Genomic DNA, 15,610 nt, shown 5'->3' on the forward strand with positions numbered 1-15,610 from the left:
CCACAGGGTTTGGGAGTTTTTCTCATTAAATCACTCATGGGATAGAAGCAGAAGAAATCTCCATAGTGTAAAAACCGTAATATTTATCATTAAAATGAAAAAAAATTGTTCCTTCAAAACAACATCAGCATATCAGCAACATGAAAAAAACCTCTCTGGGTATTTAGGAAGAAAAAGACCCGAGGACTCAAGAGGTTAAATAGTTTAACAGATTAGGCAGTTGCCAAAAGGATCAGACAGTTAAACAGTAACTATTATGTGCAGTTTACTAAACAGATGCAAAGTTAGAAGCAAAAACGCAAAAGAGGTTCAAGATGGCAAAGCGCATATATACACTGCAGAACAATACAAAATAGATTATGAAAGTTGCAAAAGCATGGACTTCTTACAGAACTGTTTCAGTGGCTCCAGCAGGGTAACACGGGTAATGTGACTACATAGCATAGTTTCTATAAAACTCTACTAACAGTCAAGCTGAAAATTACTACCTCAATAAAACTGCATAGAACACAGTTACTTGCAATTATCCCCATAGACAGCATCCTTCACAGTTATGTCCAGGGTAGCTTTGATAACACAGGTGAACAGCTAGAGGGATCCAGAGCCTGAGGACGAAGTGAAGTACTTTGATAGCAATTGGGAAGGGACTCCATGTAGTAGCTGGGTCTTTTGGAGACACTGCATGCTATTAGACTCCAGCCATGCTGCATGCATGCTGGTTCTGACAGCAGAGAGACTCTCACCTGGCTGTAGATCACTTACCCAGCTACCACCACCTCGCCAGGTGTGGTCTCCCTGAGCTGCTGAGGGAGGAAAGCTATCTTTCCTGGGTATGTCCAGCAACCTAGGGAGTTGTGGAAAAAAGAGTTAAAAGTACCCGCTCCTACGTCTCTTCTGCTGTGTCTTCTATGTTGAACCCAATCACATCTTTCCTAGCCATATTTTTAAGGGGGGTTTTCTCAGTATTCAAAATCACATTTCTCAAAACTGGACTGTCTGATTGGCCCCACCATGCATGCAGCCAGTCAGAAGGTCAGATTCGGTTTTGGTGTTTGCTACACAAAATAAATGGGCCTAGGAACAGGATGGAGCTTTCAATGTTATCAGGGTAGAGGTGGCTAAGTGGATTTGTAGCTTCCTAAATCACTTCTACATATGTTGAGTATTTAGATATTCCAGTCTAAAACAGGTTTATGGCTAGTTTTGAGTTTTGATTCAGCTCATTGATTGCCATAATGTAGCACATATATCACTGGCTGTCTAGGATTGTATCAAGCATGACCGATAATAAATCACTGAAACTCACCCATCTGGGTACCCAAATCACCAAATATTCACCAAACTTAGAAGAATAGTATCATATTTAATTTGGGCCAGCCCCATCACTTCCTATTTACTGCTTACTTCTCTACAAATGCCAAACCCTAGGGTAGGCTTGGCCCTATTCAATTTTCAAAATATTATGTAGTATCTGTGATGGTCACGGAGGGATGGTCACTTACCCCACACAGATATGTAGTATCTGTGATGGTCACGAAGGGATGATGGCTTACCCTACCTTCAAAACACCAAGCGGTTTTCCCTAATACCAACATACAAGGTTCTCCTCAAAATTTAAACATATTCTACAAAGACCTATGCCTCCATCCCTATCTTCCCTGTCCTATGAAGACCTCCCTAAAGGCTTGATTATTGGTCAATAAAGTGTATATCCCACCTAAGTCTTGGTCCCCCTTAGGCCTCTCTGGAAAAATCCAATCCTCCTCTATTTTAACACAACAAAATATGGCTAGATTTGAATTAGTGCAGAAATAACCACACTATAACATCCCTTCTTACTGGGTTCCCTTGTCGACTTTAATACAATAAATTTAGCTTTCAACCTGTCCAAGAGGATGTACTGTATTTCAGATACTTACAGAGCAGGAACGCTGCCTGATCTCAATTTCCATCCAATCTGGCATTACAAAAAAAAAAACATTGGAATTGTGTTTACTGCAGCCTGATCCCCCTAAACCACTCTCATTCCTATAACTATACCTCATGAACAAAATACCCACACTCATGGTCTCAGCGAAACACAATTTTATCGAAGTTAAAATTTTACACATATAGTGTATTATAATCCACTCTGGTCCACTCATATACACCCTTCTGATTATTCTCTCATCCTGACATGGCTTCCGCTTACACACAATCTCACCATTCCCCCTTACACTCAGAGCTGACCACTAATGATGTGCACAAAGAGAAAATGGGCTTAGTTTTAGCTTCAATTCGGAATAATTTGTTAAGTTAATCATCTTGTTTCCTCATATTCCTTATGTTAGAATAATTTGTTTTTGGAATTCATATGTATTCGGATTCATTTCATATATTCGTTGTTCCAAATTGATTCTTATTAAGGGAAGTTATTTGAAAGGATTTGGATTAATATGTTGTTATTTTGGACGCTTCAAACATTAAGGCTCGATTCACACTGCCTTCACCCCTAAAGTCGTGCAACTTTGCATTGCGACTTGATGCGACTTCAATGCGACTTTGGTGTTTTGCGACTTTGCCCATTAAGACAATACAGAGTGTGACACATATTATTGAACTTACAAAATCCTCTAAAGTCGCAAACAAATGAATACAAATGAATTTGTTGTCTTTGTTATAATTTATTTCAGATTCGTTAAAATTCATTACCATTGTGATTCAGAGATTTGGATATTTCCAAATCTCTGAATAACAAAAATTTTGTCTGAATTTCTATTGGCCACTATATGCATAGAACTCCAAAACATACACAGCTGCCACACTTCACTTACCTTTCTCGCTCCTGCACTTCCAGGCTTCCTCTGCTCCTTGGCCTGTATTATTTCTGGGTTTCTTGGCTGCTGTCACATCCAATAACATCATCAGTGTGTGCCTCATAAGCGGTCATGCCTATTTAAAGCTGCTTCATTGCAGCATTCAGCACCTCCACAACATTTTATCATTTGCCTCCATGTCTCTTCAGGGACACATCTTCCTTCCTGTTTTGTGCTGATTTTCCATATATTGATCACACCTCTCACTCTTGGCTTTGCTTGCCTGCTGTCCGTCCTGACCCTTGGTTTGTTTCCAGATCTTCATCTGTGCTGTTTAATTCTATTGTACTTCCTGATGCTCTTCCGTGCCTGTACTCTTCTGCTTTTACGGGTTAGACCACGTGTTACAGCAGTGTGCATAAGGGGGTAACAACCTGGTACCAACACTCAGTGAAATCTTTCTCCACTATCAGGAGCTCTGGTTAAAACCTGCTGGTGCCTAATATTATTCATCTTTTTTTAACAGGCACTTGTATAGCGCAGTCAATTTACGTAGAACTTAACATATACATTGTATATTCACATTAGTTCCTGCCCTCAAGGAGCTTACAATCTAGGGTCCCTAACTCCCATTCATACACACACACATACTAGGGCCAATTTAAACAGGAGCAAATCAAGCTATCAGCATGTCTTTGGAGTGTGGTAGGAGGTGGAGTACCCCAAAGAAACCCACACGGCACATGGAGAATATGCAAACTCTGTGCAGGTACTGCCATGAATAGAATGCAAACTGACAACCCTAGTGCTCCCAGGTGGGTGTGCTAACCACTTAGCCTAGGCCCTGTTCACATCTGTCATGAATTTTTGCTTGTGTTTTGTTTATGTTTTTTAAAGCGGAGTTCCGGCCTATTTTTCAACTTTAGTGATTCCTGGAGTGCTCGCTATGCTGATCAACAATTGGGAATTTTCAATTTTTTTGGGGGGTCCCTTACCTTATTTTCAGGGCATTTTTGATTGTACTTCCTCCTCCTCCCCTCTCTGTGGCCGCGGCCACCGACATCACTTCCGCCTTTGCATTGCATCCTGGGAGCTGTTTGTCATCACTCCCAGGAGGCTGGAATCAGGAAGAACTCCCAGAACACTCCCTGGAATCAGGAAGAAGGACACAGCAGATTACACTGCGGCTTCAGATGCCCACGTCTAAGATGGCCGCGCCCAGACAGCGTTTTTAAAAGTAAGATTTTGACTAAAATCCAATACTGTACACCTTGTAAGTATGAGAATAGCGGTTCTGTAAAGGGTGATGGATTCGTTTTATAGGTGTATTTTTAGTTAAAAAAGGTATTTGAGGCCGGAACTCTGCTTTAACTTGCATTTTAGTGCATCTACATGTGTTTATTATGCGCTTTCATGAGTTTTCATACATTTTACAAGCGCTTTCATATGTTTAATAGACTTCAATGGGACAGGTAATGAAGCTAAATGCATGTAATATCGATCATGCCTCATTTTTAACAACGTAGTGCATAGATGTTAACAGCCTCATTGCAATCAATGTATTTTCATGACACATGCATTTTTATGCTCTGAAAAATGCACATAAAAGTGCACAGATGTGAACTTGGCATTAGACTCCTCCCTGTTATCACGCAAGCTTACTTCCTGCAGAAGCAGAACAAAAAATCACTTTATTTTTTATTATTGTACGATACAACTGTAGGAATGTAACTCTCTTGTCTACTGTATTGGACATTCTCTACTGACTCCATACTCTGGTCTGTATTAATAAAGTGCTGTATCTCTTTGTATGTACTCTTCCTGTTCTGGAATCTGTACATGTCGTACTTTGTTTATCTTTAAAAAATTGCCTGTTAAAAAAATAATAAAATTTGAATTACTAACCTGGAACAAGTATTAAGATAAAGAACTTCTAAGTTTACTCCGAACTTCCTAATGTGCATAGGTGTTTTAGGTGAGGGATTCAGAAAGTATTGGAGCCAAGGAACTAGTATAACAGACAGGCAACTGGCATATTTAGAAGGAGGTCACAAGCCTGATATAGTCAGTATTTTTCTCATGACAGTTATTTTAATTTTTTTTTTTAAACTTGTTAGGGATACTTCAGCTGAGAACAAGCAACCTTTGCATTTGTTTTGCAAATAGGATGCAAAGATCCTTGGTCAGCTGGATATTACCACATGTTTTAAGGAATAATACATGTATAAGATGGTTTGTTCCCATGAAGGGAATCACATATATTTTTTCTGTATTGTTTTTATTAAAAAATTAATGTTTTTTTCTATTGTTAAAATAAAATTTCTACTTTTTAAGGAACCTTTTGATTAATTTTATATTGGTAAATTAGTATTCTTGAATTGCCCTACACATTCCCAATAATATAGAGGATAAGGAACTAAGATGTAAGTTTAGCCGGGATGAAGGCAAGTACACTTATCGTTATATGGGTTTTTTGAAGTTTTATTGAAACAGGTAAAAGATGCATACCTAATATACATATACCACATATAAAAAGTGGGTACTGACAATCAGAGCAAATACAACAGCATTTGTGGTAGAAAAGGACTGGCAAATGGTACATAATCACGTATCTGGCAATACTGATCAGGCTGGCTATCAAAAGGAACAACATTAAATGAACCAGAGTAGATCAACACATATCTATTGCATTTCTTCTCTACTGGGAAAGCCATAATAGACATCCTAACTTTCCAGTAAAATTCTGAATATACAAAACAATGTCCTATACAACACCCATACATTGACCGCCACTGTTATGAGGTGTTAGTTAAGGCCCGTACACACGTACCGATCGTCGGCATACAAACGTCGGTGGACGAAGGATCTGCCGATTGTACGCGTGTTAGTATGGTGCCTCCGACAGATGTCTGCGCACAATCCGCGGACAAAAGTCTTTCTTGCAAACATGAAAATTTTTGTATGCCGACACCAGAACGGACGATTGTTCGCCTGTCAGTACAGAATTCGGCCGACAGACCGCAGATTTGCAAGACTGGGCATGCTCAGAAAATAGAAAACACAGGGAAAGTTAACCATTACATGACATCACTTCTGCAGTCGGCGGACAAAATTCTTGTGCTGTCCTTGTGCTGTCTTTGCACTTTTCAGCAGACACCGACATCCCGGGGAGAAAAGAGGAACATTTGTATGCCGACCATCGGTACGTGTGTACGGGGCTTTAGCAAATGCAGCAGAGAATCGTTAGTGTCCTGTGAATCCAACAAAGGATGCCTAAGTGTTTCCAAAAATCAATATGTAGGAGTTCTGACCTAGTCAAATACAATACAACTACTTTCCTGGAATAGTAAAGCAGTAGACGTAAAAATTCAACATCATCGAATACTCCCAAGAGGCACCATTTAGGGGTGCAAATATTAGGGAGCTCAAAGGTTTTTGAGATGAAGGCAGTTTTTAACAGACCCAAAAGGGTCTGACCATAATGCATGACCATACCATATGCATGAAATCTCCTTGTTCCCCATCACATTTATGGCACATGGGGGAGATTCTCATATGCATAAAAAAAAAATCCTTTTGGGAGTGTAATTTTTAGATATTTATTTGTAAAAAAAATTAAAAACCATTTATCATTTTCCTTTCACTTCACAATTATATGCCACTTTGTGTTGGTCTATCACATAAAATCCCAATAAAATAAATTTTTGGTTGTAACATGACAAAATGTGGAAAATTTCAAGGGGTATGAATACATTTTCAATGCACTTTACACACTACCTCCTGAGTGTGGTCCGATATATCCCCCCCCCCCCCCCCATTTGTCATGACAGGTTTTTACTTTAACGTTTCCCTAATCTGAAAGAATGACAACAAACCCAAAACCAAACAAATATCTGAAAAATGAGGAAATCGGCATGTTCAGCAGGTTTGTCAGGATTTTTCCTTGTGCTGTTAGAGATTCAGATTGTAACTTTACTTGCTTGTGGCAGTACTCCAAAAAAATGTTCTTGTGTAAATGAATTTAATAGTTTGGCTTTGTTTCCAAGTTTAAATTTGTATAAAACATTAATGATAAGCATGTACTGACAATTTACAAATGTTAAAGAAGGTTATTTATGAACTGTTTAAAACAATGCTGCCAAGGCATCTCAATTTTATAATATTGTAGAATTTGTTTTAAGTGTGTTTGCATTATATTCAAAGCCATTGTATTTGGGAGAGGGGAGAAAGCTTGGGGCCAGTAACCGAACTCTCAGCTTTTGGATATACTTTGAAAATACTCCACACTCGCGATCTTGTATAGACCATGTATCTGATTTTCTGCAGGTTTCCGGCAAAACATTACATCAAAGAATTCTGAGATTTTCCGTCTATCACGTGGATAAAATAAAGAAACACCATCTTTTAGGACAGGTTCTCTTTCCCCTGAAAAATGAGAATTTAACAGATGATGGCAAGCTTGTCATATGGCGGGAACTTGAACAAGAGAGCTCAGAGGTAAGAAGGTATAGAGAATTAGACCTTAAAGTGGAACTTTAGTCGGAAAATTAGGACCTGATAGATCACTTCAGGCTGGCGTTTTTGTAGGTATAGCTATATAAAACAATAAAAATAAGTGCCTGCACTGTTTAAACTCCGGTAATACACTATTTCACAGTTGCTATTTTTAGGCACTGCTGAATTTTTAGAGGCTGACCTGCTGATAGTCTAAAGATTTACTGCTGTTCAGGGGCTTCAGGCTTCAGCAAAATGGCAGCCTCTAGCAAAAAGAAAGAGGAGCAATGCTGGAGGCAATTCACAGCACACACTAATTTTTGTAGCATAATCATTAACGTGGAATGTATGTTCCTTGCTAAAGAACATTATTTTTATCAAGTTGTTATGGGTAAAGTTCCACTTTAAATTGCTTGACAAATTGGGGTTGATTTACTAAAACTGGAGAGTGCAAAATTTGATGCAGTAGAAATCAGCTTCCAGGTTTTTTGTCAAAGCTTAATTGAACAAACTGAGGTTAGAAGATGATTGATTACCATGCATAGCTACATCAGATTTTGCACTCTCCAATTTTCATAAATCAACCCCATTGTGCTGTATAACTGTAAGAAAAACATAACGTGTCCATTGAGAAAGGTTAGTAGGGCAGAAGTGTGTCACTGCACCTTGCCCATGGTAGTCCCAAGCCTCTTGAGCCCCAGATTTAGCACAACAGAAAGGGATAGATGAGAAGGTGGAAAGGAGGGTAGTGGAAGTAGGCAAGGGAAGGAATAAGAAGGGGAAAAAGGGAATGAGGAAAGAAAGTCAGGAGGAAGGAAAGGGAAGGGCGGAATAGAAAGAAAAAGGGAAAAAGAGAGAGGGTAAAAAAAAGGTAAGGAAAAGGAAAAATTAAACAAAAAGAAAATCTGAAGGGAAAATGGTATATATACATATATATACATATATATATATATATATATATATATATATATATATATATATATGCACATTTTATTTAAATTCATGAGTCACAATTTATAATGGTGGGTAACTTCATTTGTAATAATGGGTTATGTCCCATTCAAAATGTTTAGCTTTCAGAGTTCTAGTGTCCAAAATAAATATCCAGTATACTTTTCTTCTTCTCAGTAAGGAGAGCAGATCGCCTCCCCTAATAGGGTTGTCAATTTTGTGTATAATTTTTAGGGGCTTGTGGTGGGAGGAATAGTTGGGGACGCTGGTCAGGGAAGGTTTGGGATGGGGGACACTGTCTTTTTATGTGACATTCATTACTTTTTGATACAATTTATAATAAATATTTTGACTGCAGCCTAAGTGGATGTATGTACCTACTTTCCTTTCTAATTTGTTGCTGTATATAATTGGTAACACCCACCTTCATTTAATTTACCTATTTTGGGGATGGGCGCCGCCAAAATCCTATATTGAAGTTTCCAGGACCATTTTTCCTTTTGCCTTTTATTGTGTCTATTTACCAGATCCAGTGTTAAGGGGCATCCACAAAATTACATGCTTCACTGGTATTTTGTTGGTCCAGATGTTGGAAAGATAGTCCCTAAAATGGTCACACAGTCGTGCCATTGTTCCACTGACAAGAAATGACTAATGCCCCATACACACGTGCAGATTATCTGCAGACTTTTGTCTGCAGACTTACCAAAACCATATAATATGAGGTCAAACCTAAACACTTTCAATTTGTATGCAATCCGGCAGGCCCTTGCACTACATAGAAAAGGTAAGTCTGCAGACAAAAGTCTGCAGATAATCTGCACGTGTGTATGGGGCATTAGGCTACTTTCATACTGAGGCGGTGTGCTTTGACTGCATCGGGGCTGCAGTGCAGCTTACCCACGTGTTTGGAACGGATTAGCTGCACTTTCCCACAGAGTTATATTATGTCCTGCATGTTCGGTGTGTTTTCTGAAAGTCCACTAAAGATGCAGCATGCAGGAGTTTTGGTGCGCTTTCAGAAAGTGCACCAAAACCAGCAATCTGCAGCAATCTCCTGGAGATGATATTCTCTTTAATTCTACATCTTTTTGTAAAATAGGTAAATACTTCCACTTGCTTAACATCACTGAACAGGTTATAAATTGTTTTTAAGAGACCAACTGGGAGCTAGTCTTTGTTATATTCCCTGTTATCCTTACCTACATTGGTCTTTATATGGTCCTCCTTCGGGGTATTATTGGCAGCTTCTTAAGCCCTATTTATAAGAGAGCAGATATAGCCCTGCTTGAGCAAACTCACCATTATTTCCACCGTTTGCAGCTCAAAGCTCTCTAATAATAGACTTTCAATAACTCTGTACATAAATCTAGAGTAAATATTAAAATGATTCTTCTGAGTCTGCTTGAGAATGCATGCTGATTTAAGAGAAACTTAAAGTGAAAAAAGCAGTACCGTCCACTTAATCTACTACTAGATTACTTCTACTAGCTGACCTGCACAAGCTTAGGAACATCACAAGTTATAGTTCTGAAAACTTGCCAACGCAGGGGTTTCAGTTTCACACAGCAAAAACAACAAAGAAAAATGACAAGCCACTTGGCTATCTTTTGGCAGCATTGCTGCTATTGGCACTGGTACCTCAGACCTAGCTCTCTGGATTTTCTAGGCTCACTCAGCCTAGTGTTCTAGCCCCAGCTGTATAAGCCTACTCCTGGCCTCTCTATAGGGTTTCCACTGACACCTTGAGCTCTCTAACTCTCTTGAGACTTACAGATGCCCTCCAGTCCCCTGGACTCGCCATTTGCCTCAACATTCTCCCAAACTTGTGCAGCTGTCCCAACTCTCCCAGTCCTGTGGGAAAGGAATTCCCCCCAATTTGGGGTGCTATCTCTTTGCAGGACTCTTCATGTTTTGCACAGGGAGAGAAATCAAATCTTCCCAATGGGGATCAGAGACAGAAATGAAAAACTGACAGAAATGTTCCCCACTTCACCAAAAACAAAAAATAAATTTAGCTTGATTTGGGTGCTGCATGGTGTTCACAAGTTCAGCACACTTAAAATTAATTCCTAGATCTGATGGGACTAATTGATCCCAGATTTAGTTTTCTAGTGCTTATCTACATTTTCTAGCTACCATGACCAACGTCTAATAGATAATAAGTAGTAATCACAAATCAGCATTTTTTTTAGGGAATATTTTATTGATAGTTAGTTAGCATCTGAAGAAGGTTAAAGCAGTATTACACCAAAACCAAAAATGTCATATATTGCAGTTTACCAATTATTAGAAATGGTGGTTACATTAGTTTTCTTTTTTTAGGCTTTTCCCCCTCTATTTTCACCCGGTGGTCTGGCCATTAACACACCTCCTGCATTAGAGTGCCCCCATTCTGGATGAAGGAGTACAGGGGGCATCACTGGACAGCAGCATTGTCAGTCATGGGGTAGTGTTAGATGGACTAGTATACCTAGATGGACTTGAAGGTAGGTGCAGTCTATAGTCTCCACTGTAGGTGGCACTCATCCACAGAGGCAATGCAGGTAGAAGAGGAAGTCGAAAGGAACCTAGTTCCTCTATGGTTTCCTCTATCTAATTGGATACTGTCGCCCCATGTGACTTTGGTGACCATCTTTGGTCAGGCAGAGTCTATTTAGGACCCTGATTTCCATGCTTGGCGTGCATTTCATGTGTAGGGACAGATCACACGTCGAACTCTAACTACTGCTTTATAATCAGTTACAGCAAACAGGTTTTTTTTTCCTTTTGGGATAAAAGGTTTTACATAAATAAATAAATAAAGGCTGATCATTTTAAGCACCCCTGCCAGTCCTAACTGGTCTGTTTCATCTCTGTAACTGTGAAAGAGCTTTTCTATTGAAAAACAACGGTTTTACTGGCTGGATCATTCGATGAAGACAGGAGAAAGAAAGCCTATGTAGCACTACCCCCCGTAGGAGTTGCTAATGTCCTGGGTCCCCACTGCTGCACAGCCTGTCACATGACATTTCCTTCATGCATTCCAATGCAGAACACAGTCCTTGGCTTGTTTTTTTATATTTTATTAGGGGTTGATAACTTAAGTGGGGTAAGGAATTATGGGATGTCCAACTTGACAATGTCCAAACACTGAAGCAGGGACAACTTCCTCCCTATTTACAAAAAAAGTCCTCTTCTTACTTCTGCCTGCACAAACTTGGTTTTCAATGCACAGCAGCTGCTGCTCACTCATATGGGAACTAGCAGGCTAGTTCAGCAAAGGCCCATTACAGGCAGGAACTCTCAGTCCCTTGACAAATGTAGCACAATTCGAGTGAACATCATGACATCTTTCCTTTACCACATATTACCTTTTTATTTTTAATTATGTACCCTTATAATAATGTCCCTGGTGTCCTATTGGTTTCACACCATAGGGATTTTCTCCATGTCTGTATGCCTCTGCTCTCCCCTTGGTCTGGTTACACCTGGGTCCCCTTTGTCTGCCCCCAGACTGGCTCTTTTGAATCCAACCAATTACCACTTTTAATTGTTGCTCCTTCAAAAACACACAGTCCAGAAGAAGCTACAAATTAAGCAAAACGCGTTGACCATTCAGAACTGGACAAGACCGCTTGGATGATATGGATAATTGATATACCATCTGGCGTTTACGGTCATTTATGTTCTGTATTTTTTTGAGGGATAAATTTGCAGGTGATGTTCCCCATGTCTTTGGCTATCTCTAAAACCTTTTAATACACTAGTTTTTAATATGTGTGAAATAAAACATTTATTTTTATATAAATTTATGTGTTGCACCTTTAAAATCCACCATTGACCACACAAGTAACTCTTGTGAGGTATCTTTTTCTGCTAAGCTGCAATATGATAAATGTTTGCTTTTGGGTTTATTACTGCTTTAAGTCACTATGTTCCAGGAAACCAACATACAGTTAGTAGGCATTCTGTGTTTCCGTCTTGGTAATAATCAGTTATGATTTTTTTACCTTACCAGCCACCATCCGAATATGGAGACATACAGTTCTCTCTAAGCTACAATGACTACCTTGGACGTTTAACAGTAGTGGTACTTCGCGCAAAGGGAATACAGTTTCAAGAAGACCGTGGGGTTGTCAGTAAGTAGAGCTGTCTACCTTTTGGAATATGAGTATTATCATTATTAAAAAGTTGTTAAACTGTGACTAAATAGTGACATCAAAATTTCACTTAATTACATAATTTGTGTGCTAAAGACCTAAATAAATCTTACAAAGCAAATGAAGATGCCTCAATAGCAAAGCTGCTCTGTCCAATTTACCCAACCAAGGAATAGGTACACATTTGCTAGTTATGCAAATATCGTGAATTCGTGTTTTATACCGTGCTTTGTTCATTAAGTTTTGTCTTACACATCTTTGCAGCATGGGTCACTTATTTATTGAAAATAAAGCCTTGATTTGCAGACAGACCAAAATACACTACTATAGCAGCCACTAACAGCAAGGTGCTTCAGTAATTGCCAATTAAAGGATTACCAGATGGCAAGACACCCTGCATGCATTGAAAGCATAGTTAATAAAGCATTCAAGTAATTGCATTTTTCATTAAATATGACTGTGCTTTAAATAGTGATTTAATATATCAGCATATGTTTCAGTGGTTTTATTAAATGCACATTTGAACTCATTTTACATGAAAAGGAGTGCATTCTTTTGTTTAAATGTTTTTATTCCTGATAACCAGGATTTAACTGGGAAATTGATTGTATGAGCATTTTTTAACAACTTTTTTGCCTAAGCTGGCCATAATGAGCAATAATACAAGCATCATTAGTGACAACTGAGCAGACTAGAAGTTATCATAAGACCAATAAAGAGTGTTTAGGTAAGATTCAATTCTCAGTTGCAAGAATCTTTAGGTATGTTTCCGAGATTTTGAAACTGATTAAAGTGTATGTAAACTCCTTTATAGTATGTTTTCAACAATACCTCACTGTATACCCCTCTAATGACCAGGGCATTTTTTGTTATTTGGCACTGTACTACTTTACCTGGTAATTGTCATGCAACACTGAACCCAAATTAAATTTATATTATTTGTTTCCCACACAAACATAGCTTTCTGGTGGCATTTGATTACCACTGAGTTCTTTATTTTTATTATATAAATGAAAAAAAGACCAAAAAGAAAAACAATATTTTTTACTTTCTGCTATAAAACATATCCAATAAAAAACTTTTAAAAATCAAATTTCTTCTTAAATTTAGGCCAAAATGTATTCTGCTACATGTCTTTGGTAAAAAAAAAAATCCCAAAAAAGTATATTTTGATTTTTTAAATATACTACCAGTGGTCAGCGATCTAAAGTAGGACTGTGATAGTGTGGGGGACTATCTGACACTAACAGACAGGGTGGGAACTGAGTAACTGAAGCCGACCTCACCAGTGACACTAATACAGTGATCATTGATAATACTATATACTGTCACTGTACTAATGACACTGGCTGGAAAAGGGTTAATGTTAACAACTAGGGGCATCTCTGTGCACCTAACAATGTGTAATGTTTTTTAATGTGTGCTGGTTTTACTAACACAGCTAGTCCTCTACATACTAACTTTTAAATTGCGAGTTGTCAAAGATACGAACATACGTTTGCATGTCCAGTCATGTGAGTTAGCTCACATTTCTGGTGATTGTGGTTCTGTGTTCATTGATGTATACAATACTGTATCTATATTTCAACCTTTTTTCAATATATGTCAAATGTCTTATAAACTGTTTGCCATAATTAACTAGGCCGATTGTGTTGGTTGGATACCTAGGCTTACTTTGGTGGACTTTTAAACAAATTGGACTTACGAACGTGCTTCAGGAACGGAACATGTTTATATGTAGGAGACTACTGTAGACGTGGCTGTGTTGCAAAGCAGGGAGAGAAAACTGCCACATTGCTGCTCCGTGTACAGAGCCCTGTGTTATTAGTGAAAACAGGGCTCTGTACTGCCAATCAGCAGGTCCCAGCCATAAATCACTCGGCAGCAAGGACCAGATTGTCTCTGGCATGGTGACTTAGGAATCCGGTTCTGGGTTTGAATCTTTTGTGAATCAGTGCTGATTGTTGCTTGAAATGTTGTTTCTCTTTCGTTCATTGACGGACACAGCTCCTGTTTCTTCTTGACCATTGGGTTATACTGCCCCCTACAGGAGTAGGACACTAGGCAGGAAAAAGCTTGACTATGCCTATGGGCAGTTCCAGGGAGTACCCACTCGCAGCTATAGGCACTTTTTTTCTGCCTAGTCTGGGCCTAGTTCCTTGCTGGAATCTCTGGTTCTGGCAATTTTTTCATTTTAAATGGAATTCTTTTCCTCTTTTATTTTTTTGTTCCTGTGAAAACTACAATCAAGTGCCGGACTGGGCGACAAATTGGATAATATAGATTCTTAGGGTCCCTCCAGTCCAACCAGCGAGCGCGTGCAGACCGCAGCTCCACACTTGGTCAGCCGTGACATAGCCCGGCTTGACGGGGGCTGGCCTGCAAGTTAAATGTCTCACAAGGATGCATATGAACTGGCTTCGGCTTGAGTCACAGCGTTTCCTTCTGGCTGACAGCACCCACATTAAAATGGAGCGGTGTCCTGTCCGGAAGTAGCTGTCCCCCACTACCCCTGGAGGGTTTTGGGGTGGACGTCCTCCCTGGGATGGCTGGACCCCCATGTTCCCCTCTCTTCCCCCAAAGCCCCTCTAAAATTTCAGTCACTGTAAGTCTCCCCCCCCCCCCCGGGTGAGGTTATGAGCTGGCTTCGCCACATGCGCTTAAGGGGGCCTGGTTGGAGTTTCTGCTAACCAGGTTTTACTGGTACGCAGCAGGGGATTGAGCAGGGTTCCCTGCCATCCTGGGGGTTGGTGACTAGGGCAGGGATGTCCTCTGGGCTCCCTGCAGCGATTTTTGGGCTGGGGGAGCGGATGTTTTTACCATCTGCGGGTACGCACCTCACGTGGCCGGATCCGGCCAAAACCTTAGGCAGCAGGTTTGCGATCTACTCGTTTGAACCTACTGTATGTGAGGCAGCCCCTGTGAGGATGGCTGAAGCCACTGCCTCCCATTTGGGCATCCGCCTTTCCCTCTGTTGCCCCTGGGTGGTCGGCTCTGCTGGAGCTCAAGTCCTGGTCACCGGGCACCCTCAAAAATTTAGGCCGCAGTCTATGGCCGAGTCTGGTGCCACCATTGGGGGGGGGGGGGGTTGTCCCCAGTGCGTGTAGCTAAAGCCCCCACTCTTCCTTTGGTCATCTGCCCGGGCTGAGAATCTTGGGCAATTGCGGCTGGGTCCCTACAAAAATATGTAGGCAGCGGCTTGTGGCCTGCTGGGCCATATGGTCAACT

The 15,610-nt window shown here is 40.0% G+C and overlaps 1 protein-coding gene across 3 annotated transcripts in view; it reads left to right on the forward strand.

The window, feature by feature from the left end:
* The window catches only part of SYT15 (synaptotagmin 15), a 142,134-nt gene that overhangs the window by 73,504 nt on the left and 53,020 nt on the right, over window positions 1-15,610 (forward strand). For all 3 annotated transcript variants that reach the window (XM_082268501.1, XM_082268502.1, XM_082268503.1), the window contains 2 exons: window positions 7,122-7,292; window positions 12,241-12,361. In XM_082268501.1, coding sequence (XP_082124627.1) covers window positions 7,122-7,292; window positions 12,241-12,361 — 292 coding nt within the window. The remainder of the gene's footprint in view (window positions 1-7,121; window positions 7,293-12,240; window positions 12,362-15,610) is intronic.

Source organism: Pelophylax lessonae (assembly GCF_965119305.1).
Source record: "Pelophylax lessonae genome assembly, chromosome: 9".
NCBI lineage: Eukaryota > Metazoa > Chordata > Amphibia > Anura > Ranidae > Pelophylax > Pelophylax lessonae.